We start from the raw sequence: 25,573 nt of genomic DNA, 5'->3' as shown, positions 1-25,573 counted from the left end.
TCGATTTTATACAAGAAACTCATGGCATTGTGCTTCACTAGAAAGTTGTTAAAAACATGGTAATAAAGGCTTCCTTTAAGGCAGAAGAATATACATTGATCTAATACATCTGCCAGTACAACACTTAGCTTTCATTGTGGATTTTCTTACACATTTTTAGACTGAACAGAACCAAAGGTTCTTGACAGACAGTAAAGTGAAGTACCAGGAACATTTCACTGATTTAAAAGTTGGTTGCTGTTTTCCTTTTTTTTATTAAAAAAAAAAAAAAAAAAAAAAGGAAAAAAATCCCTACTCCATATGATGGACAAAAATTGGCATTTTGACAGATTAGTCAAATTAGCCTGTAGCTGTACTCATTCCATGAGTTTCTATGCACACAGGATGGCAGAATTCTGTCCTTGGTTTGCAGCCGTCACCGTGTTATGACAGTATCTGCAGTGTACATTCTTTGGCTTTCAGTTACCTCTAACATGGAGCATCTTATGCACCAAAGAATAGGTCCGTATTATAATCCAAGGCAACAGAGAGTGCATGGGCCTAACATTCAAACTTATCAACACTTACAGCTTGGAAAAAGGTTAAGGCTTAAGAAGAGTGGGGAACTAATTGAGATGACTGTAGAAAAGCTGAATGGAAAAACTAAACATTGTACTACTTGATGTTCTATAAGTGCTCTGAATTAGGAGCAGGCCAGCACAAAGTCTGAATTCAGGTTAGGGTAGGAAACGCATGTCACCAGCTCTGAGGTCTAACTGATCATTTAATACTAATGGCGTAGCTATAACAGCACCTATTCACTTTGGCTCTATATAAGTAGAGCACAGTTACTCCTCTGGAGCTGGACACAAACAGCCTACAAAAAAATCCACCTGACGTACACTGTGGCAGCAGTAATGTTCAGGCACGTGTTACAGTACCATTACTTTCATTATGGCTAGACCTCCAATGCTGAGAGGATTAACAGGAAACAACCAGCTCATGGTGGCCTGGTATCTTCCAAAAGTGTGTGTGTTTTCAATCTCCCATGACTCTCTGTTTCTTAACCAGCAGCTATATTAAGACAAATAGGTTATAAGTGCAGTTGTAGAGGCAGAAGTTAACACAGCTGCCATTTTTACCTTTCTAGCAATGGCGTGCAGTTTGCAAGGATTACTTTTTAACCAAATCTAACCCAAAGACAAAAATATTCTACTGGTGTCCTTAATTTGGTTTTCTTAATGTATTTTAGTCTCAAAGGAAACCATTTACACGTCTTAGCGGGAATGCAGAAATGCAGTAATACTACCACTACTGAAAATATTCTGTTTGCACAGTAGCTACATGTTAGTTTTCTTTCACAAGTAGGGTAGCATGTATTTAACACACACACAGAGGGAAGATACCAATGTTTAGTACATTCAATTTCCTAAAAACAAACAAAAAAATGTCCTCCCATCCCCCCCCCCCATACTATTTAAAAGTTAGCAATTACTTAAATCCCTCAACCACTGTACAAAGACAGCCAGGGATAGAGCATCCAGATTTTTATTACAATTCATCTCTTGCCTGACGCAACACAAAGCTATGCAGCGATTCAAGATCTCTCGTTCCGTTGTGTTCGCTGACTTTCTTCCCACCTCGGAAGAGCAGAAGTGTAGGATAACCGCGTACCTTCATGAAGACACAACACACAAAAAAGAAATTTGTCAGTAATTTCCAGACTTACATGTATTTATCTGACTTTGAAAAGCCACCAAACCACTCTAAACCAATAAACCATTTCAATTAAATAACAAAAAAAAAAAAAAAGAAATTTCACTGCCAACCTGCAATTTTTTTTTTTAATTTTAAGTAGGAAAATAAATGGTCCTCTAGGTTCGTCCTCTAGGTTCTTCCAGCAGCAACTGGAATGCCAGCTCCCGCCTTTGTCTTCAACTGTCTGGCTACCAGCTCTAAAAGCCACCTTTTTTTTCTAGGAACAGAACTATTCAATGACTACCACAATGGCTTTGGTGGTTTCACAGAAGGATGGTTCTTAAATTAGGGACTCCTTGATCTTCATCCAATAGTGAGAATGACCAAATCCAAGCAAACCATCCAGGAAAGAAACTGTGTTACTTGTGCTAATCTCAACTACCTTTTTTCCCTTGGATTAGCTAAGAATCCAGTTTCACTGTCAGTAGGCACCCACAACCCAGCAGCCAGCTAGGCTGCACACTGGAGCCCCTAACATTTGGAACACAATACTATCCAATTCATTTCCAGCTCTTTCACACTTACAGAAAATCTGCTGCAGACGTTACGTTCCACAGTGCAGTCTACTTCTGCTATTTTGACATCAGTCAAACCTGGAAATTGCTCTTTGGCAAGGTTCTCCCAAGTTGGAGCCAAGTTCTTACAGTGACCACACCTAGAAACAAAGAGAGAGAGAGATTTGTTTAGCAGATACACCTTCCCATTTATCTCTACTGTCTTATTGCAATATCTGCAAGTTTAACTAGCTGCCTTTCCTATCCCCAAATGATTTAGGCCTCCAACTCCCTTGCACTATTATGTCAGTAAATGAGCTAAGAAAACAAAAGTGAGTGATTTCATGTAAGTTCAGCACTGAAGTAGTTTCTGGCCTTCATCTGTCTCTTCTGGAATGGTATTCTAGGTGTCAGCACATTAACATTTTACTCTACAGAGGAATACGAAACCAAATAAAGATGAGCACAGAGACAACTTAACTGAATGTTAAGATCACACAGAAATGACCGATTTTTTAGATGAGGTACAGAATGCCTATACTACAAATTAATTCTTTTAAAAATGACTGAGTTAACGCTGACTTTTGTGGTAGTATATGCCTGTTAGGTTTAAAGTAGATAGCTTAAATGAGATTTTAATTTCCCTACTGAATTCCCTCCAGTTCCTAATTGCCACTTTGAGCAATGTAGCATCTCCTGATGCTGGAAATTTAATTTTAGTAGAAACATTTCTCAACATAGATTCTCTTTTTAAGGGCTACACTAGTAGTTTACTTTACTTTTCCACTTAAAAAGGTATAATCTTCCTGGGAAGAACTTCACTTTCAAGTTCACTATCACTGTACTTTCAGGTAGAGCCAAAATGGAGTTGTGTGGTAGTCCGTAAGCTTCACTTAGAAAAAAAAAAAAAAACAGATCCTATTCTGATTTGCATTACATATAGAATTATCCCAGTGATATCACCAATAACGCCAAAAAAAAAAAGCCTATTTCTACTTCATTTCCTGATGTTCTAGAATAAGTAAATACAGTAACTTGAGAATGTGGTCCACAGAGTACACACAGTGAAACACTAGTGTCAAAAGAGAAAATGATACTGTAAAATGGCAGGCATTATAGTAAAGTATTAATTTTGTTTATATTTTTAACTTGGCCAAGCCAAGTTCATAGCTTGAACTTCTTAAACTGCCTTCAAGAAGAATTCCCAAAGTGCTTTAGACTTTAAGGCTACATTGCTCATTCTATTCTAACCCAGCTGCACCTTAATTGGGTAATTAGAACAGCCCTGTAATTGCCCTAAGGCTAGATCAGGGCATTTGCAAAAAATAAGGAATGATGTCTCTGCAAAAGTTTTCTTAATACAAGCCTGTGTATATTTAAACCACCTTGTTAATGTAGAACAGTATAAAAGCGTTTCTGACCATGCACAATACTACTAGAACAGGATGACTTGTATGCTTACTACGCAAGTTACCATTAATTTTTTTCCAGAACTAACTGAAGAACAGAACTAGCAAGCAACATAATAGTGTTTGCTGAGCCCAACATAAGTTAACCAACTTGGAAGAGAAAAGGGGCATTTATATGCAGTGCACTGTAACTATACATAAGGATGACATTAAGAGCTAAAACTAGGATACCAGCTACATAAATATACTTAGTATTTTCCTAAATGGTGGCTTTCTGTGGCCAGGGAGACCATACTGGTTAAGAACTTGGTTCTCTGCAATGCATCTTGAACCCCCATCTCTCAGCCTGCCATTTCTGGGAGCCAGCAACGCCCCATAAGAATCTCACAAAGGGGATGATGGTTAAGTTGCCATGCTATTCAGAAAAATTAACTAAAAAGGGAGTATATATCTTTATATCCAACTTTGCCAGAAGATTCTCAGATGATGAACTAGATCTACCAACAAGCAAAATCAAACTGGCATCTTTCTGCTTTGCGCACAGGTATAAACTGAATTTAACAGCCAGTTCTGCTGGTGGTGTAGTACAACAGGCACAGAATCAACCTCAATACCCCAGAGTGCAAAGAAAGGATAAAGGAATTGAATGAAGAGCAGTGAGCATGAAGGGGTGTGGGATAAGGGTGGTTTCCTAACACAATGGTGGCAGATACCTTCCCATATCCAAAAGCAGATCTTTCAGACATAAAAGAACATGGAAGTGGCTCTCAAGCAGCAAACCATGCTGCAATAAAGGGGAAAAAAGACTGGAGAAGAACTGCATCACTCAGATTATGTAAAAATCAAACTTCCCCTGATACTTCTAGTCTACAGTCAGAAACACGGTTGGGCCTAGTGGCATAGTTAAGAAGCAATATTTTGATATTCATGAATACATTTAAAAATGGGTAGAATTTGCTTGCATTGCTATGTAATAGCGGTCTTCTGCCACCACAAACAAAAGATCTTTCTATATTCTTCATGTCCTGCTCTCATTAAATGGCTAGTGATGAAATCAGGTACTGAAATTAAGCTTAATTTTCTTTTATCCCCCTACACCAGGTTTCTTTTACTGACTAGAAGAGCAGACAATGGATGCGAAAGATGGCAAACAAATTCCCCAAAATTCAACAAGGCACAAATAAGATGAAGTCTATAAACCAGATAAAGCAACTTAAAACTTTCATTTTTTTTGTCTCAGAAACGGAATAGTAAGATAAAGTGTGTGTGTGTGTTGGGGGGAATATTTGTTCTGCGAATTGGTAATACTGGGGTCTTATCCCAGCCTGAGTCCCAGGCTCTGCTGGATATGCCAGTATTGGCAGAGACCAGATAGGACATGATGGTTTTTTCCCTAGTGCTTTCCACTCCATGTCTACACCTACACCATATGCATCAGTTACTTCAAGAGTAACAGCCCGTTATCCATAGTTCTACAGTCTGTACCAATTTCCAGGTGCTAAATAACACTTCCAGAAGAGGTTGGTTGTAGCAGGAGAGGTCCCAAAGGCCAACACGTTCTCCTTTCTCAACCAACATTGCTGATAGCTTCCCTTCAGCTTGCCCTAATCAAGGTATAGAAGCCAGTGAAGAAAGCTTCACTCTCCTTGTTCCCTGACATTAGCTGGAGTTTGACACAGAAAAGCTTCTGTAAGCCTTTCCACAAAGAGGAATCTCAAGAAAGCTAAAAGAGACTGAACATTTTTGCTGTAACTCATGCCAGCATGCACATTCTTCAGTTATTTCACATTTTAGATCCAGACAAATACCATACTACAAAGAACTCAAAAGACCTAAAAAAAGTAATGTACAAACAGCTTAGAACAATAATCCTGAAAAACAGGTATAAAAATAGGTGTAAACTTCTTACCATGGAGCATAGAATTTAATAAAGGTGATTCCCCTAGCAATGGTTGCATCGAAGTTTTTTTCGGACAGAGAGAGCACTGCAGCCTGCTTAAAAAATAAAAATAAAAAATCAAAACTTTTTGTATGTACAACATTGGCCAAATGAGCTGCCTGAGAGGGAAATTCAAACTGGGAAAGATGTTGTTATTGATGATATGAACAAAATTAAAAGCAGAATACCTAGCATTTATCCCTTAGCTGCTTTCCTCCCTTAGAGAGATGTAGAGAAATACGTATTTCACTATGAATCTCACCTGTATTTGCAGAAGCAAAGCATCCCTACTTCCAGAGGCTTCTGCCTGTAGCCAAACTGATAGCTGTTGGAAAAAATCACCTTCACACACCGTCATGCAAGTGTTTCAAAGGAATAATGCTGAGAGCAGTTGGCATCAAGTCTGCAACGACCACTGGAGAGTTAGTGTAGGGAGGTATTTACGGCATACTAGAGATGTCTTGACAGCTGCTCTCCCTCTGCTATATACCCCTGCACTGCACACGCAGAGAAAGCTGTTACCAGAAACATATACTGCCAGGAGAACATCACCACACCATACTCACACAGATGCCGTGAAAAATTGTTGCTCCTGATGTTATCAGGAGCAATGGGATGGGAGTGACGGGAGGATAGCACATTGCTTAAAGGCAGTCTAACCGATTGTATGACAGCACAGAACCAGAACAAACTTAATTTCTGTGTGACACTTTTATGGGTGGGAGGGATTCAAAATAAATAAATGAGTGAATCTCATGCCTGTAAAGGCTTCAAATTCAAATGAAAGCAAAGCAAAAAACAAGAGTGCAGCTGACAGGATTTTCAATTCTACTTTTAACCCAGTAAGAGTTTTAAGAAAGGATGCCAAAGAGAGACTTGAAATTACAAATTAAAGGTACTAGATAAACTCTTACTGTAAATGACTGTTAGTTCACCAAATTAAGTTATTCCATTAAGTTGAAGTGGTATCGCCTCTAAAAAATTATTTGTAAACTAGAAATCATACTTAATTATTAATTACAAAATCTTAAATTAATAAAAATGACAGTAAAGACGTATTCCTCTATTACGAGCTGTTCCAAACATCAGAATCACAGAATTTCTAGGTTGGAAGAGACCTCAAGATCATCGAGTCCAACCTCTGACCTAACGCTAACAGTCCCCACTAAACCATATCCCTAAGCTCTACATCTAAACGTCTTTTGAAGACTTCCAGGGATGGTGACTCCACCACTTCCCTGGGCAGCCTGTTCCAATGCCTCACAACCCTTTCAGTGAAGAAGTTCTTCCTAACATCTAACCTAAAACTCCCCTGGCGCAACTTAAGCCCATTCCCCCTCGTCCTGTCACCAGGCACGTGGGAGAACAGGCCAACCCCCACCTCGCTACAGCCTCCCTTGAGGTACCTATAGAGAGCGATAAGGTCGCCCCTGAGCCTCCTCTTCTCCAGGCTGAACAAGCCCAGCTCCCTCAGCCGCTCCTCGTAGGACTTGTTCTCCAGGCCCCTCACCAGCTTCGTCGCCCTTCTCTGCACCCGCTCAAGCACCTCCATGTCCTTCTTGTAGCGAGGGGCCCAAAACTGAACACAGTACTCGAGGTGCGGCCTCACCAGAGCTGAGTACAGGGGGACGATCACCTCCCTAGCCCTGCTGGCCACACTGTTCCTGATACAAGCCAGGATGCTGTTGGCCTTCTTGGCCACCTGAGCACACTGCTGGCTCATATTCAGCTGACTATCCACCATGATATCCATCATTTACAATCTAAGATACCAAATCTGCAAAACCCATAAAAAATGTCCTCCCCATGATCCACATAGTAAAACACATTTCAAAGACGTGTAGATTACTATCAGAATAGCATTGTGAGCTATACAACCACAAAACTAAGTATAATATCAGACAGCTACATTTTAGCTTGGTTTCGCCAGGAAAATACAGCTTATGCAACCACTTAATCTGGGCATCTGTTGGTCACCCTGCCTTAATACATCTGGATCATTTTTGAGTAAATTTAGTGAAGTGTGGCTGAACTGAATGGATGTAAAAGTTCAATTTTGGCCAAAGTACTAGCATGTACTTGGCCCATATAATTGGAGAATCCACAATGGGACACACATTTGGAGCCAGAACTCATTGATTTGCTGCCTGTGGTGACAGCTGTGGGCTAGCCCCTTGTTTCAAACCTCATGAAAAGAAAAGCAGAACCAAAGTGTCTGAAGGTGAGCAACCCAGAAATCAACAGCTGGGGTGTAAAACTGCAAAGACTAACCTTAGTTCTATACCGTATCTACTATTATTTGGAAAAAAAAATCCTCCCACAATCTCTTCCTGTTTGCATGTATGGTGGTGCAATCACGGCATAAGTGGGAATTTGCATCACATGTGGCTTGTTATTTCTCTAAAAACAGAAAGAAGACTAATTACTTTCTGCATTGTACTAACACCAGCTTGTTATTGTCTTCCAAATATGAGGCCGATTTAAAAAAAATATCATTTTTGAGGGACATAAAAATTGCAAAACTAACATCACTTTTTGTTAGCCATCTTATATAAGACGAGTAACCCAAATGGAAGAAGTGAAATGGGAAGGATAATATTCTCTTGTGAGAAACTGGGTCTAAACTGTATTTATATTAATAATATAGACACTTTTTAATTATATAAGTTCATTCTACATCACAAGGGAGTGTAAGTCACCATCCTTATTTTCTGGACAGAGTTGTGTTCTCCACGTTTGATAACAAGCTATGCTTTAAAATGACCCCTGATCTTTCAGCCTTGCCAATTTTACATTCAGCTGCAAGAAAAATGACAGATGAAAAGCAGACGTTATTAAAAAAGACAGAAAATTACGTGACATGAAGTACAGCTGTGCAGAGGTGATTAAGTTATTCCTGACAATTCCTTGGCAACATTCATAACCCCTGTAGCTCCTGCAACCAAGTCTCCAAACCCAAGAGTTTTATTGCCACAGCACACATTACCCTGACACATCTAGATCAGTCTTCATAATCTTTGCTTGTTTGTTGTTTCTGCAGATAGGCTGAAAGAATGGGACAGTGACTTTTTTTAGAGGCTCAGTGCTGTTTGCTGTCTACTTAGGTTCAAGTGAGAATCTTGCAAGTGACACTCATCTCCATAGCAACAAAGTATGCTGTCACATAGACAGGTGCCCGTAATTCAGCACACCAAAAAAGACTGCATTTATGCCACTCTGGCTAAACCACTTATTGCAACCATTAAAAAAGGAGGCAGATATTTTTCACCTTCTCCAATTCAGCGGGTTAGTAAAAGTATCACTGAGATTTATGGTCTGATTCCACTCATTATTTGCTTTTTTAAAAAGTAGGAAGATATTTGGTACCATTTACACCTAAAAATGTTCAATCTATCTGAGGGAGAAACACATGGAAGACTTGGACAAGCTGCTGAAACAGTCTGAACAGTTTCTATACAATCGCAGAGTGCGGGAACACCTACCTCTGCCTGGGGTGGTTCCGCAGGCGGCTGTGGGGCTTCTGTGGGTTTACTTGCTGGTGGTTCTTTCCCAGAGCTCTGTAGTTGGGAATCCACATACTCCTTTAAGGAATCAAAGTCCCTCTTCCCTTTGTACTGGTCACCCTACAAGTAGCAAATAGTTTGCATAAGCGTACATATGTAGATAATCTAGCAAATACTTATCAGAAGAACGTAAGATTGCTAACTGTAAACATATTTATAATTTGATTAGCTAGCCTTTAAACCTCTCCACAGCATTCTACTCACCCCATGTCTTCAGGATTTGCCATAGATTCTGTTGTACCAGAAGGAAATAAGTTAAAATTTCTTTTGGAGAAAGGTATTTTAGAAGTGAGCATCTAGAAGTAAATTTCAGAAACTTCTCCACTTTAATCTTTCTCTCTCTCTAGTCAGCATTCTTAATGTTTTATTTTTGTGAACCTAAAGCTACTGCAAGGAATAATAAAATACCCATTGCTATCTGGTGGTAGTCTCTGTTACCGTGAGAGCCCTGTCCAAGGCAGGGGTCTATCTCACAAAGGAATTTTAATTTAAAATAATGCAGGAAGCCTGTACCTGCTTGTTCGTATCCATTTCAGCAGAGTGAGGTCAATGCCAATTCATTCCTCCCAGGGCTGCTGCTACCTCTAACCGACATGAATGTTGTGATGCCAGATTTCAGTTATGACAACGGGGATGATGGTACTATGGACAACAATGCTGGAAGGCTGAAGCAGCCCTCCTCTGCCCCCTCCTTACTGAAAACTACAATAGCGGCTGAAGAGATTTCCAGGAATCTCTGTGTCACATTATTGGAAAGTTGTTGGACTTAGTTTTGTGGTTTTTTACTTTTAAATGTATTGTATCAGGCAATGAAGGAACATGTGATTCTGATGGCAGCATGTCACCAGGGAATACCAACACTGCCAATGGAGAAAAAACAATTTGATGTCAACAGAAATATATTGTTCAGACTAACAGCTGAGATTCATCTTGACCAAATACAACAGCAGTGACCTGTCTTCTTCTTCCACTTGATTCAAGTAAGTCAGAGCAACTTAAACTTCAGTGATTACAAAGGGTCTAAAAAAAATGATCTTGCTTGTTGAGAAAAAAACACAGCTAACTTTTCTACACTGAGGCATTAGTTCTTGCAAGGTGTCATGCCTTTTGTAGCTGTTTGAAAAATAAAAATAAAAAAAGCTGGAAAATAATTCTGAAGTAACAGCAGAACATTTCTTGTTCTTCAGACTCAATCTATTTACAGACCAAAGTATATCTAACTGAAAATGCCTCTAACCTTGGATGTGCCACCTTGTCTAACTTGAGCACTCTCTCAAGTTACATGTGATAAGTAACACTACTATTTATATATGTTTGTTCGCTGCTGTTCAAGTATGCAGTATTTATAAATATTTTACTTTCCTATAACTTCAGTATATTTCTTTGAATTGCTACAAGGAAAAACGTCAACTGGGTGCACGGAACAGCTCTAACTTTTATCTGTGGATCAAGTATACCTCTTCCAGTAACAGTCTGAACCTCAAACATCTTCTGTGTCACAAGGGGATTTTCAAATATGAAATTGATATTTTTCCCCCCCGGGATCTAAGCATAGCCCACGTATTATCCAGGAAAAAATGGTCTGATCTTCTGCTGAGCTTGCAGACTCACCTTTTCACCATTCCTAAACCAGAGGAGTGTGGGATAGCCACGAACTTGGTTGTCAGAGCAGACCTCATAATGCTGGGTACAGTCAACCTACATTTTGAAAAAAAAAAAAAAAACATTCCATGTATAAAATAGATACATGTTAAACATCATCTTATGTTTAAAAGTCTCAGAAAAATACATGAACAAACAAAATACATGAACAATACATGAACACGGCTCGGCAAAAGCTGATGCGAAGTACCGTCTTGGGAACAGTTAGGTCTTCTTCCAAATAGTGGTTTGGTTATAGAATTGGGAGGCTGTGTGGATGTTTGTTTTTATTTCAGGAGGGATCAAGGAGCGAGGTATGGATAGACAGAAGTAGAAACAGTATCAAGGAACAACAGAAACTTAACTAAATATCAGAGATAAGCACTTGGAAATTATCTGAATAAAATTGCCGCGAAGACAACACAAAACACTAATGTGAGAGAGCTTTTAAGTGAAGATTTATTGGCTCATCCATTTTGTAAAATGTACGACTACTCTTTAAAATCAGAATAAATGTCAACAGCTACCAAATTAACTGTATTCCAAGCGAAATTCCAAGTGCACAGCAACATTCAATTCTAATTTGTCATAAAACAATCTATAAAGTTACCAGTTCATGATCTTTTTTGAAGCAAAGAAAAAATATAAATTAAGCACTGCAGCCTTTTCTCTAGACTTGGATTTTGTATTTGACATTAAAAACACTTTGCTTCAGATCACTGAAGATCAGTTCTAAGGATTAAACACAATCCTGCCAGTAGATAGCATTGCTGTTAAGACACTATTTCTCCAGATTACATGAAGGTCATAGTTCAGCCTTCTTAGAAACAGTTGTGTTTCCTGTTTACTTACTGACCTACAATCTCAACCAGCATGTGTTTCAATTAGTTTTGTAAGGTATACAGTTACACAAAATTGACTAGGCATGGAGACAAACCTTAGTGGCTTTATTACACAGCAAATATCAGCAACAGTAGCTGTGAACATGACAGACAATTGAATACAACATAAATTTGGGATTTATTTTTTTCTTCTCTGGATAACAGAGAATGGCAGCTTCAAGAAAATAATTAAGCTAAGAAATGATTTTATCAGGCATTCCAGGTTTGCAAGAAATAAATCAGCATATGGATATTTTGTACAAAGGGTATCAAAGGAGCATTAGCCTCTGATATTTTACTCTTAGAAGGAATCATGCTTTATATCTACCAGGTCTCAAAAAGTGTATATATATGTCTTCTCTAAAGTTTAACCATGCTGACCTGTTCTGTACATCTACAGCATATCTGAACTAGAGAATTTTCAAAAGGGTTTCATGGGAAAAAAAAAGAAAAAACAACAAATAAAAAAGTCAAGCTCATCACCCCTAGTAATAGCCAAAAAACTCATGAGGGCAGAGACATGAGATTGCCAATTTCCTGTCCCTCTGCAGGACTGACACCACTGCTTGATCTGAAAGTTTAAAGATACGGAAGCTGAGCCCAGTCAGTTTTACACTGCTGACACATACAGGGAGATTTGCAGCATTAGCCACCTGGACTTAGGTATGGGTCAGCAAATAAAGCCAGTAACTGCAACTGCCAGACCACCTCCATACCTCTGCATAGATGTCTCTCCACGTACAAGTAACAAGTTCCCATGGTAAATACACCACAGAATCTGGTTATCATCCCTAAGGGAAATAGCAAAGTAGGACAAGATATCAGTTTTTAGGGTGAAAGACCCCCTGAAACCTTTAGAAAGTTCAATGGGGGTAAACAGAAAAAATAAAATAAAAAAAAAAAAATTAAAGAACCCTGTAGGTCTGAAACTTGCTAAGAAATCCAATGCTGTAAAAGGCAAACTACAAGTCACTTTCCCACTCAAAATGAACAGTTAAGTCTATCAAGTTCTGACAGAGGGGAAGCCTAAGAAAAGAAATCTCAAAATATTATTCACTGCCTCTGAAATATTTAGACTTTTTCCCAACACTCTCTGAAAAACAAGGAGCAGCATTTGATGTTTCTAACAAGTCCTTGCTTAAAATGAGGGAGTCCTGTCAATTGTAACAAAACAGACATCTCTTCAAAACAGAGTGAAATATGGAATGTGCAAGAAAAAATAACCACCACAAAATTAAAATAGGAACTACGAATATAAAAGTATTTAAGAGCTGACAAAGAAAATGACTGTTATTTTTAAATCACAGAACGAATATCATGATACTTGAATGAAAAATTCATTCGCATAAAACACGTTTTCAGATTAAGAAAAGATTACTTCACTTACCTTGCCAATCTTTACACTCTCTGAATGTTCAAAGGCTTGAGCCAGCTGCTCCCAGGTTGGGGCCAAAGCCTTGCAATGACCACACCAAGGAGCAAAGAATTTGATAAAGTGATTACCTTTGAAGTCAAAGAAAATAAAAAAAGATGTAACCCGTTTGAAATTAATTTGGCTGCCATTAAAGGCTAGGTATTAATCTCAGTCTGCAAATTTATCATGGTATTTCCTGGGTTAAAGATAGGAAATACTCTGAATAAAAGACCAGGGCAAAATATTTCTGCAATTAGGTTTTTGATATTGTACGCAGTCCCAAAGCATTGCCAAATTCCCTGAAAATCCAAACAGCATCACAACCTTGAGCCAACAAATGAGATATTAAAACTATGGCATTTTTAACCTTACCACTTGCTAGAATGTCTAATTCTATTACATCAATCACTTCCCAATTACAGAGTAGAAAGAACCACCAAGGAGCATGTATTTATAACAGCATAAATCCAAGTAAATATTAGATTTCAACTTACAGATCTCTAAGCAAACACCACTGCATTGAGTCCCTGAGCTACCAAACTAATTTTGTTCAGCTTTCAATGCACCCTCTTCCAGCCCTGCTCTTTGTATTTTCATGTTAACTATTCAGAAAGTGCTGTACAGTTTCCACGAATAGAAATTTTTTGTAGAATTTCATAGTGTTTCATAGAGAGGAGAGTCTTTGTGCTATCTCATACTAATGCTTCATTTAAAAGTATTATCTTAATTGCAGAGAAGCAGAATATGTAATTTCCTTCAATTAGAATCACTATTAATTCAAGATGCTGCATGCTTCTGCACACATCAAAGCAAGTCTCTGTTACTGCAAAATAAAATACAGTTAATTAAAACACGAAAAAAAATAATTTGAAGGAAAAAACAGCTATTGTGGGAAAACTCTTTTTAATAGAATTACAATCCTTTGAAGACTACTTTGGGGCTGATATTACTAGAATTTCCTTCTAGTCTGAGGGCTTGTTCACAGAAGAATGTCAGATGAAAAATACCACAAAAACACTAGAAAATGTAAACTGCAGCAGTTTAACTTGTCTATTCTGCATCAGAAATACTTTCATACTGATTGGCTTGCTTTGCTTTGGTCACATAAAGAGAATAATGAAATTTCTTATAAAGGAATTAAAAACATCTAGTCAAAATCATCTATTCTGTATCACATACTCTGTGATATACACTCCTCTCTGATAGAAACAAAAATAAAATCTTTTATCCCTAGAGCACAAAAAACATAAAGGCTATTTTTAAGAAGAAAAGTAAACCTTCCAAGCAGAACTGCTAAGCCTCCAGCTAAATTTAAGCACCGAACTTTCTGTAATCGAAGTCCAGAGACAACAAAAGCTTTACAGATGGTTATAAACCTGATCAACTCCTGGGTATCGCCATAAGAATACCTCCTCTGCTTGTGTATGAATGCCAATGGATACAACTTAAAAACATTTACACATACACTACACTTAACAATTGACACTATCTTCTCAGACTGTAAACTTGTTTAACGCTCAGTGTATCCCTGAGGGTAGAGAGAAGAATCCATAAAGAATTTTGATGTAATTCCCTGTTAAGCCACACATACAGGGAATTTTTTTTTTTTTTTAAGTTCACTGCACAAAACATTCCTTTACACTTGACAATATTTCTAATTAATTAATGGTTAGTTTAGTAAGCTTTAGTATCTATCTCACTCGTGTTATCACATGGGCACAGACAGTAAATCTGGCCTTAACTCTACTGTCTTCTGGAATACTGTTCTTAAATTTTCTCATGGTGTGCAATGCATAATCAAACTACAGCCTTTTTACACGGTGTGTAGTTTCATCCTCTTTCATAAGGTGTTACTGGAAAATAAAGTGGGAAGGAAGTACCTAGAAAACTAAAATTTCTGTTGCATACTTCCCACTAGTTATGTCTCTGTAAGCAGGTATCTTGTGCTTATGAAAAAACAGTTACCTTCTGCTATGTGCATCTTGAAATTGTCTGATGAGAGTTCATACATTCCCTGCTTAGGTTCAGGGGCTTTGGGTGGTTCCGCAACAGCTTCTGGATCCTATTCATGAGAAAAGTTTTTGTCTCATTCAGTAAATGTACAGTATTTGCTTCCTGTATCATGCCCTTCTGTGGTAGTGCTATAAACCCCGCACTCTGAAAATTTAAATTCCTAAAGCTATCTTCCTAATTTACCTTGATTTAGGTATCTTAACATTTCCTACTAAACTATTACTTGAAAGCAAAATGCAAAATAGCATACCAAATAGAAAAGACACAATAAAACAATTACTGGAATAACAGTCTTTCACTGTGCTGTAGTACAGTCACAGTCCACATTTATTTAATTACTATGGCATTTGAAACATCACCGTATATTAATATGCTTAGATTACTTTACTCTATAGCTTCATATATCAGCCACATCTGCTGATGTCTCAAAAATACCACCAGTTTTGGTGATATTTTCGCTATTTAAAAATAGGTAGTGAAAAAGCTATTTTCTGCTGCCCTAATGCAGGAAAGAGGACCTAATGGTCCTGTGAAGGTAGCAACAACAGAAAAAGTGCAAATACTTTATAGGTAAGTTGCAGCAAACTCATTGGCACTTGGCAAAAGCAAAAGATGACTTTCTAGATACTAGGTGAGAACTGGAAATAATCATTTTAAAACTGCGAAGTACATTTCTATTTCTTAGTTTAGGATTTAATGCTTAGCTATTAAAAAAGATCGTAATTTCTTTTATTTGAATATAAACGTTCAAACTGTGACCAGCAATGACTATAGATTCATCTTGATTAGAAACAGCTATTACAAAGTTAATTTTAGGCAAGTTAACAAAATTAATTTTAGACAAGGCTTACCTAATATACACAAGTACTAAACTCCTAGTTTTCCCTAGTGATGATACTCGTTTAACTTACTTAACTGATTATTTAAAACCCTTTCTGTAGGCTACAACATTATCAGCTAATAACTGAGCTAAAGACGACATCGCATGTTGTTAAGAGGAAATTAAGCCCAATACAAATGCAGTTTATCCTGTATTACAGCTAAATTGCTTTTCTTACTCTAGAGACATTATAGACTACTGGTGTTAATGGAATTTACACAACAAATTGTATCTTAAAATGTCAAAATGCTAAACATTAAAAATTGCACTATGCACTTTAGTTTTAAATATAAGAACCAAGGGCAGGTCATAGGATGGCAGTTTTAATTATTATTCTGATAGACACAAAAATTGTTCCATATTGTTACTACCATCAGACTTTTATATTCAGAAGCAGATTTGCTCATAGTGAGGGAAACCTAACCTATAGACACGACAGATCAGCAAGTCTGCAGAAGGAAGTATTTCCTTTTCCTATTCCCATTTCACTTACAGATGGTTCCTCGTTTAGTTTCTCCAACATCCAGTTTTCCAGTGCCTGGAGGTCTCTAGGGCCTTGGTATTTCAGAGGTTCTTGTCCTGGTTTAAGCAGCTTTAAACTAAAGGATTAAAATGTAGAAAAGAGTGAGATAAAAATTTTTGCACATGAAACATTCCCAGAGTGTTAACATACTTTACTAATTCACAGCAATTCAGGCTTAGCAGCTCTCTTGATTATTCACATCAGCATCTGAAATTGCTCTCAGCTAGAAAGAACATGTCCACAACTTAAGACACCTTTTTCATTCCCATGTAAGCTTTTAAAGAGGATTTTAAAAACAGTAAACAGAAATGCCATGTTAAAAATCAATGTATCTTAATATTACTTTGACCAATAAGCAAGAGCAAATAAAACACTGCAGAGTTCAGGTCTGGGGATAATCACTTGTTATGCTTACGAATCCTATTTCAGTTCACCAAAAAAACATTATTTTTGTTTTGCTCTCCCCTCTCCATCACCTACCTACATAAACTACCCAAAGCTTTTACTATTAAATATTTTAGTTAAAATTGGAAATGCATTTGCTGAAGGGTCAATACCAAACTTCTGACCTAGTCTTATCTTTTAAAGCAAATCATAATTAGATTCAATTACTGCTGTCACCCAGATTCAGCTTCCTTTGCCAAGCTGTTATTTTGCATTACATTTTCCTATTTTTTTTTCGTTCTTTAAATGTTTTTCCTCTCTGCTCATTCCACAGGTTGGGAAAAACAAACACATGAATATGTTGAAAAAGCCACATAATGCAAGTGATATTACATATCCATTACTTATCCAAAAATGATAATACATATCCATTAGTTTCTTTTCTTACTCAAAGTGTCTGCCATTCATTCTATTTTATAAGGAACAGCACCACAATATAAACTATTCAAATACACAAACACAACCAGTGTTTGCTTCTGGGGTTATTAAAATCAAGTTGTAAAATTCATTGTTTCTTGATATTTCTAGTGGAACTAAGCCACAAATTGCCCTTCAGAACAATTCCTACTTCAGTGAGGACTTTGCTATTTATAACTCTCAACTTGTAATCAGTGGCACTCATCTGCGTCAAAGCAAGTGTAGCCATGAGTGTACGTCAAGTTCAGTCCATTGCTGGGGTCAGCAGTAACACTAGACAAAGTGAGCCAAGAGAAGGAAAAACACAGGCTGAGGAAGGGCTATGGAAGACTACATTCTCCATTTACCCACTAAGATGAGTTACTAGCAAAGCAGTTGAATCAATTTTTTCAAGAAGCTTTAAAGAAGACACAAATGAAAAAAAAATCCCCTTGCTCCTTTTTAGCAGGGAAAAAGGGAGTACAGGTATCTGACTCAAAAGCACTAACTAGGCTGACCTCTCATAGATGTTCTAGATCACCTTCTGCCTATCAAAGCCAAGGCAGTAAGACATTTATCACTATTAACAGGACAAGCTTAAACACCTTAAACTCCAACTGAACTTCTCCCAGGCCAATATAAGCAAAATTACCCAGAAAAGTCTGTACAGCATCACCACTACTATGCTAAATTCTGCTATTAATTTATAATTTTATGAGGACCCAGTTCCCTCAAAAATTTAACGGATCACCCATACGTTATTTCAGAATGGTGCAGTGTACTTGACAAACTTGTGACAAATCATTTTTTTAAAATACCAGTTCTATGTGGTTAGACAGACCAGACCAGTTCTATGACACACATCACGGCTGCATAAATGTACTATTGCTTGAGAAAGTGGTACTCTAGGAGAAAAAGTGGACAAATTCTGGACTTTATTTAAACAGTCAGGACATGAAACAGTATCTTCAATAGAAAAAAAAAAAGAGTAGTATACATCACATGATACTTGGCAACATGGTAAAAGGGCTTAAATTGAACATAGATGTGATCCAAAATACCAAAAAATAGGGCATAGAAGTTAACTTCACCAAGCTGGCAGAGGATCATGGAAAACCAAAAAAAAAAAAAAAGAAACAGGACCAGACCACCTTTTATACTTACGTAGGGTATCCTCGGACACCAAATTCAGAGCACAGTGGAACGTCTATGGTACAATCCACTTTAACAACATAGACCTGCGGGTTTTCCATGTTGTTGTATTTATCTCCCAAATCATTCCAAGTTGGCTGCAGACGCTGGCAATGTCCACACCTGTGACAGAATGAACAAAATATTTTCAAGTAGCTGCTCTGTTTACAGGGCAATGATTCGATGGAGAAGTCATACACCGAACAGTCAAAGATTTTGATAAATTTAAAAATAGTTAAGTTAGAAATCTTCCATACTTGAGCACTGTTACAGTAAGTAACAGCAAATACTACTATGCAATGTAGAACAACATTGCAAACACACCTTGTAAAAATTGTCAAGAGAAAGCCTATTGAGCACCCTCTGAACTTAGTGAGGCTATTTAGAAAAGCTCTCTGCATTTTCTAACCATCTAGAAAAAAATCACACGAGGCTGTCCAGCTTTTTTATTTCAACATTTCAAAATACTGTCTTTTTAAGCAGGAGGCAAGAAGTTTATGGTTCGTGGTCTCTTTGCAAGTCTCTTTGTGTGCATCACTGGAACTGTAACTCATGGGTCATGAAGCACATCAGGCACTAAAATCTCAACAGGGTTTCTCAAAATCCTCCAATGCCCCTGCAGCACACTATAAACTATGTTTGCATATACATGGAAAAGTGGCCTACTGTAGTTGCTGTTAACAGCAACTCTCTGGAAGTAGAAAATGGCTATTATTCTTCTCATTAATTTTCTAGTAATTCTAGCCATTATAGCAGTACCCTATTCCTGTAAATAACTATGATGAAAAATGCTAAGGAATGGATTTCCATTTATCTTTAACAGCTGCTTTTGCCAATCCTTCAAGACATCTAGAAATACATATTTGGATTAACTAAAAACATTTTCAACCTGGCAGTTTGAAAGCTGTTTTTGCCCTTGACATGACCTAGAAAGTCTACTTTTTAAAGCAACAATTAAAACAGCATTAGGACTCCAGAGTAAATTGCTTCTTAGTCTTTCCAAAGATCCCATTAAAAAATTTCACATATACAGATGGTTTTGAGTCAATTTATAGAAAAGCTGCATGGATTCACACCTTTCCACAGGTACCCTGATATCATTAAAGCAAAATAAAACCATCTTTCAATCTTAACAAGGTTGTTGCAGTTGGTCGGAGGGGGTAACATATTCCCGCTATGTGGAGGAATACGATCTCATTCTGAACTGTAATGGTGAAGGAATACAATGTACTACTACCAAAATGAAGTATTCCTTAAATATTTAACTTCAGACTGAACTCCCTCCACAGTCAACTCATCATGGAGCTTGAAGAGGAGAATTTTGGATTCTCTGGTCCCCTTCCCTAATGTCTGTGGAAATTTTAAACATAATGAGTACTGCCTGGTGATATAGAACTGAGTGTGGAAATCTATGTTGGGAAATTTCAAGTAATAAACCTTTTTTAAGCACAGAACAGAGCTGCCTTATCCATATTTAACACTATGATCTTTGCTATATGCAGTTCCCCACTCCCTTCCTTCTTCTTCGGATTATATGAGCTGAAATTGAAAATAAAGCATGAAGAAGGTTCATATCTGAATCAGTAACTGACTTGCTAGTCATTCTTGGTTTACATATAAATTCAGTATTATACATAAGGAAGCAGAATGCAAGACAGTCCCTGGAAGATTTTTTTCTAGAATTCATAAGGTGTTGCTACGAACAACATAAAATTGAGAAGTCAAAAACAAAGAGAACAAGACCATGTAACTTGTCTCTCTTAGGCCCGTGTACCTACACAGTCATTTGTTGCTATCACTCCCTATCAATCAGTGGGACTGGAGAAACAGCTAGTTTTCCCACTGGGGATGGCAGATACCTGAGAGTCAATGAGGAGTCCTGCTATTCCTTCCCTGCATGGGCTGGGGAGGTGCAAGAGTTCATAATCTCTGCATAGAAACATAAATGAAGATGTTTGGATCATAAATGATCCAAAAGAGACTGGCAGCGCTATAGGAAAGACCCAGCTTGCTGTAAAAACAAACAAACAAAACAACAACAAAAACTCTTCTTCTTTTATACTACTAACATCAGGAGGTAAGGGTGAAAAGACATTTTTTGTAAGATTTTGGAGATTGGTTGCTGATTTTAACTCAGAGCAACCATGTATCACAATTGCTTGTGCCTGGAGATTATTTTGCTGCATCAGTATCTCCAGAACACCATGCTGCTTTACCTAACGCAGACAGATGAGTGCTCTGCTTATAGTATCAGTGCTTCTACCCTAGAGGACCTGATGGTGTATTTCCTGGGCTATGAGAAGTTAGTGTGCAGAGCAAGGACATTTTTGGAGGTCACCAGTACAGCTACAGTTCTGCAGTTAGCTAGGGCAGCTTCATAGCAAGACATAGTGCAAATCATTACCCAATTAAAAAAGGTCTGTATGCCTGAGGATAGGTGTAATTGTACAGACAACAAAGGACCAGTCCCCTCCGGACAAATGAGTACAGCAAAGATAAAATCCAGTCAACAGAGTTCAATTCAGCCACAACAAACTGTGGCAATCAAGTCTGCTTCAGCTCAGTGGACTTCCAGAGTATGTTGAAAAGACCTACACTCGTCAAAATAAAAATAAAAATAGCCTACTTGTTTGAGACTCAGTTCAACTAAGTGAAACCTCCTCTCTCTGTAGGCACGCAATAGGCATGGCTAAAATTTTAAGAATATTTAGTGCCACTTGTTTGTGGTTCTGTGCCTTGTCACCTGTAGATACAAAGGAGGACAGCCTGATCATGAAAAATCTTAGACATCTGATGGTAAATGACTTGGAGTACACTTTTTTTTTAAATTATTTTTTGGTGTAGCTCACCATATTTAAAACAAATGCAGGATGTCATCTCTACTGTTGCTACCAAAAGGGTGTGTGAGGCCTGTGGCAAAGTTTGTTTCAAGAATTCTGTATTAAAGAGTTTTGCTCTGTCCAACTCAACTCACTGATAGTATTCATTATCTAACATCAGCAGCACCTGTAACAATCTGAAAGAAAATTCTAACTCAATTTGCTTGCTAGGCCTCTCCCTCACAGCTGCAGGGAGCACTGACAAAATGTGTGCACCAGTGAGAAGCATTAGGAGATTAGTACATTAGAATCACCTAGGAACAGGGCAGGGGGTTCTAATATAGACGCCAGGGCTGTCAAACCATCATCTGATCCCACTGATGACAAAACTACTGGTGTACCTAAGCACCTTTTCTGAACCACTTGGATGTTCCCTCTTTCCTTCTCTTCCCCTTGGACCTGAAACCTGGACCTGTTGCTGCTAGTCAAAAGGCGCGCGGAGTCCAGACTCAGGCCCTGGAGCTGAAACCCAGAGATGTTGATGAGGCCTGCTAAAGGCGAGAGTAACAAACACAGAGCTGCAACAAGTCTGGCAAATGACGCCGCTCCCTCATGCTTGTGTTGGGCAGAGATCCTCAGCCCTCCCAAGGGCACAGAATGGTCCAAGTTTGCAAGACCAGAGCTCTCTCTGATGCACTCTGAGGACAAAGCACATGCTAGACTTTGCAACAGCCTACTTGGCAGAGGGTCTCCTATGAACTGCGTGCCAAGACAAAAGTTCATCTGGTTTTACAGATGCCTGTGAAACGGTCAGTCAAAGTTTGAGGACACAAAGGTATTATCACCCGAGAAGAGACCAGAGCAGAAGCACTGCTGCTCTGCATAGGAATTTCTTTGACCTTATTCTCAGTCAAGGGTCCTCTGCTAGCAAGTTGGGCTTCCTCCACTTTTGTGATCTTCAGAGGAAGACATCTGCTCATCCCTCATTGCGGTCTACAGCTTCCTCACGAGGGGGAGTGGAGAGGCAGGCGACCTATTCTCTATAAACACCAGTGATAGGACCCACGGGAATGGTGTTAAGCTGTGGCAGGGGAAGTTTAGGCTGGACATCAGGAAGAGGTTCTTCACAGAGAGGGTGGTTGCACACTGGAACAGGCTCCCCAGGGATGTAGTCACTGCACCGAGCCTGTCTGAAATTAAGAGACATTTGGACTGTGCACTTAGTCACATGGTCTAAACTTTTGGGCAGACCTGTGCGGTGCCAGGAGTTGGACTTGAAGATCCTTATGGGTCCTTTCCAACTCAGGATATTCTATGGTTCTATGCTCTTTCAAGTGTTTGCTTAATATCTCTGTATGGCATTAACAAGCTGATTGCAATAACAAAATAAATTAAGTAGTTTTTTTCAGTTTTGAAAGGAAATCCTTTTCTAGAGTTCATTTCGAGTAGAAGCATGACACATGTATGCGTCAATGGCACCATGTACCACCAGGCTACCTTAGGATTGAAATGTGTCTTTTGCAAAGGCATCATTTCATGAACTTTATCTAAATTTAAGAGAACTTGGAGAGGGGGAATACCTACAACAAAACTCCTAATAACTCTACTAGTATCGGTAAGTCAGAAACAGATTTTTTTTTAAATGGTAGGAGAAGAGATGATGAAAAAAGATGAATATGAGCAACTGCTGGAAATGTGCGGAGGTAAGGAACACTGTCCTCTTGATACCTATAATATCCAACAAAGCCCTATCGTCAGAGTCTTCTCAACTATTCTTGCGTGAGGTGTACCAGCCTAGGGCAAAATCCCAGCAGATGTCTCACAGATGCGACAACTCCAGCTCTGATAACGTGCTACAGTGACCTGTGGCTTCGGGGACACCACGCCACCCTTCCTACTGCTTTTGTAGCAAACTTATCCTTTTATTTGCCGGAGCAGAGAGCACACAACCTCTTCACGAAAGTATCTGCAAGGCCAGAGGCACGGGAAAACCGTAAGTCAGCAGTTTTTAAACACCGCTATGACAAAACCCTCAGCAGCACCCCCTGGCAGGGCCGTGAGGAGCCGGGGTGCCTCGTCCCACAGCAGCGGCCGGGACCGTGCCAGCCCGGGGCCGTGCCGGCTGCCAAACGCGCGGCCCCGCAGCCGGCCCGGCCCGGGCCCTCCGCCGCCGCCGGCCGCCATTTCACGCCGGCCGCCCCCCGCCCCCGGCCCCAGCCCCGGCCCCTGGGGCTCCGGGAGCGCCCCCCGGCCTCCGCGCCGGCCCGGCCGCCTCCCGCCGCCACGTCAACGGGGGAAGAGGCGGGCGGGGAGGGCGCCGCGCCGCGCCGGGCCATGCCGAGCCGAGCCGAGCCGAGCCGGGCCGGGCCGGGCGCTGCAGGGCACAGCGCAGCCCAGCAGGGCAGGGCAGGGCAGGGCAGGGCAGGGCACGGCCTCCCGCCCGCCCGGCGCTCGGGATACCCACCACGGGGCGAAGAACATGACGAAGTGCGGGGCGGCGGCGGCGCCGTGCCGCAGCATCTCGGCGCTGTAAAGGTGCCGCCCGTGCGGGTCCGGCTCCGGCTCCGGCTCCTTGCCCGGCTCCGGCTCGGCTCGGCCCGGCACGCCGCAGAGGACGGGGCCGAGAGCGGCCCAGGACAGGAGGCGCCACCAGGCCGGGCCGGAGCGCAGCGGAGCCATGGCAGCGGCGAGGCGGCGAGCGGCGAAAGCCCCGGGCGGCCGCCGCCACCTCCTTCTTCCCTCCCTCTTTCCCTCCTTCCCTGCCCGCCCCTCGCCAGCCCCCGCCTCTCGCTACCGCCCTCCAGCAGCCCCGGCACGCCGACCCTCGGGCCGGGGACACGCGGGGGGTGCCGGCGCCACGGGCAGCACGCGATGGTGGGCGCTGAGCGGTGCGGGGAGCTGCGGGGAGATGGGTGGGTGCTGTGGGTGCTGTGTCTTCGCTGCAGGTCCTGGGGTTTGCGGCGGTGAGGGGGGTAAGCGGACGGCCCACCTTGCTTAAAGAAAAAGGGCGTTTTGGTAAAGTGGACACGCGACCCGATGGATTCCTATAAACACACTCGAAGGCTGGCCTGTGGGCCTCGTGCGGCCCCCTCTGCCATTGCTCATGTGCCTGTGACACAGCAATGCAGGCCGCTAAAAATAAAAAATAAAAGGAAAGCCTGGCCACTTTCCCCAGGGGCCTGCATGTTGGTGTGTCCAGAGCAGTAGAATTCACTTCATGTCGTGTTTTCCAGGCTCTTCTTTTCTGAACACGTCTCTCTCACATTTCCTCTTCGCCTCCCTACCAGCATCTTCCACAGGAGCAGTGGTAGAAGCGAGCTTGCTTTGCCCTCAGCATGCACCTCGTGCAGCACCCGTCTCTTCTTTGCCCAAAGAACAAACACTGCCTCTGGTCGCTTACGCTGCAACCTCCGAACAGCACGTTTGTGAGGGCCGTCATTAGAGCTCACAAGAATCACTTATTAAAAAGTAAAAAATGAAAACTAAATATAATTTCATTTGAAAAATTTAAATTGCTTTTGAAAGCTACTATCTCTCTCAAAATCAAGATTCCAAAAAATCTTTACTGTGTATATACGTGAAACAATTGCAAAATACTGATACTATATTTATCACCAAGCTAGAAAAAAAAAGCCAGATTCTCCAGTACATTACTCACCAGTATCAGAGTACAAATTTAGGTTTTGTAACAGCAACCTTTTCTTCAAACAAGTTTAAGTTTTCCTAATTCTGTACTAACCAAATTAAAGTCAATGTTTGACTAATCATGATTTCAAAAAGAAAAAAATATAAATGTAGATTATTTCCTGTCTCTAGTGCATGAAAAAATAGCAACAAATCCCCCCCCCCCAAAAAAAAAAAAAAACTCTTAAGAGGGGTTGAGAATTACTAATTTTAAGACCTTGAAGGACAGTGTCCTGATACAACCAGGTGAGTTCTCTAACCACAGAAAGCACCTCCTCTAGTTAAGCACACTAGTTTCTTTTCACTGCAAGTATATTTTTGTTCTGGTTTCCTCCATACCTTTTTTTCCTGTACATTTCTCTGTACATTTTTCCTGTGTTCTCTAGCGCATTTAAAAATAGAGTTTTTAATTAAATTAGAATCTTAATCCTATTATCTTAATTAAAAAATAGGCTACTGAAAAGTTACTTTTAAATCGTTTTTAATACATTTAAAAAACTAAGGTCTCCACCTATGTGCAATAAGAAACAAAACAGATAAAAATA

At 39.9% G+C, this 25,573-nt stretch overlaps 1 protein-coding gene across 2 annotated transcripts; it reads right to left on the bottom strand.

The window, feature by feature from the left end:
- Window positions 1–263: 263 nt before the first annotated feature.
- TXNDC5 (thioredoxin domain containing 5) lies at window positions 264–24,088 on the bottom strand. Of its 2 annotated transcripts, none has more exons than XM_084281329.1 (10): window positions 23,809–24,088; window positions 18,499–18,648; window positions 16,465–16,570; window positions 15,044–15,140; window positions 13,052–13,167; window positions 10,754–10,840; window positions 9,062–9,202; window positions 5,550–5,635; window positions 2,263–2,392; window positions 264–1,653 (listed from the first exon to the last, which is right to left on the bottom strand). In XM_084281329.1, the coding sequence occupies exons 1-10, from the start codon at window positions 24,021–24,023 to the stop codon at window positions 1,531–1,533; spliced, it is 1,251 nt and encodes a 416-aa protein (XP_084137455.1). In that variant the 5' UTR covers window positions 24,024–24,088; the 3' UTR covers window positions 264–1,530. The 2 variants fall into 2 exon arrangements, with proteins under 2 accessions (XP_084137455.1, XP_084137456.1); XM_084281330.1 differs by having other exon boundaries at window positions 5,550–5,632.
- Window positions 24,089–25,573: the final 1,485 nt, after the last annotated feature.

This window comes from Netta rufina, assembly GCF_964035555.1.
Source record: "Netta rufina genome assembly, chromosome: 2".
Classification (NCBI taxonomy): domain Eukaryota; kingdom Metazoa; phylum Chordata; class Aves; order Anseriformes; family Anatidae; genus Netta; species Netta rufina.
The sequence above is the reverse complement of the archived record's forward strand: the minus strand, read 5'-3'. Positions and strand labels throughout refer to the sequence as shown.

What these genes read in the sequence shown, in the direction of transcription:
- TXNDC5 (XM_084281329.1), bottom strand. Translation starts at nt 24,023, where the DNA reads ATGGCTCCGCTGCGCTCCGGCCCGGCCTGGTGGCGCCTCCTGTCCTGG. An exon ending in GTCATGTTCTTCGCCCCGTG is followed by an intron (nt 18,649 to 23,808) that starts GTGGGTATCCCG and finishes ATTCTGTCACAG; the next exon opens with GTGTGGACATTGCCAGCGTC. An exon ending in CAAGATGCACATAGCAGAAG is followed by an intron (nt 13,168 to 15,043) that starts GTAACTGTTTTT and finishes TTGACTTCAAAG; the next exon opens with GTAATCACTTTATCAAATTC.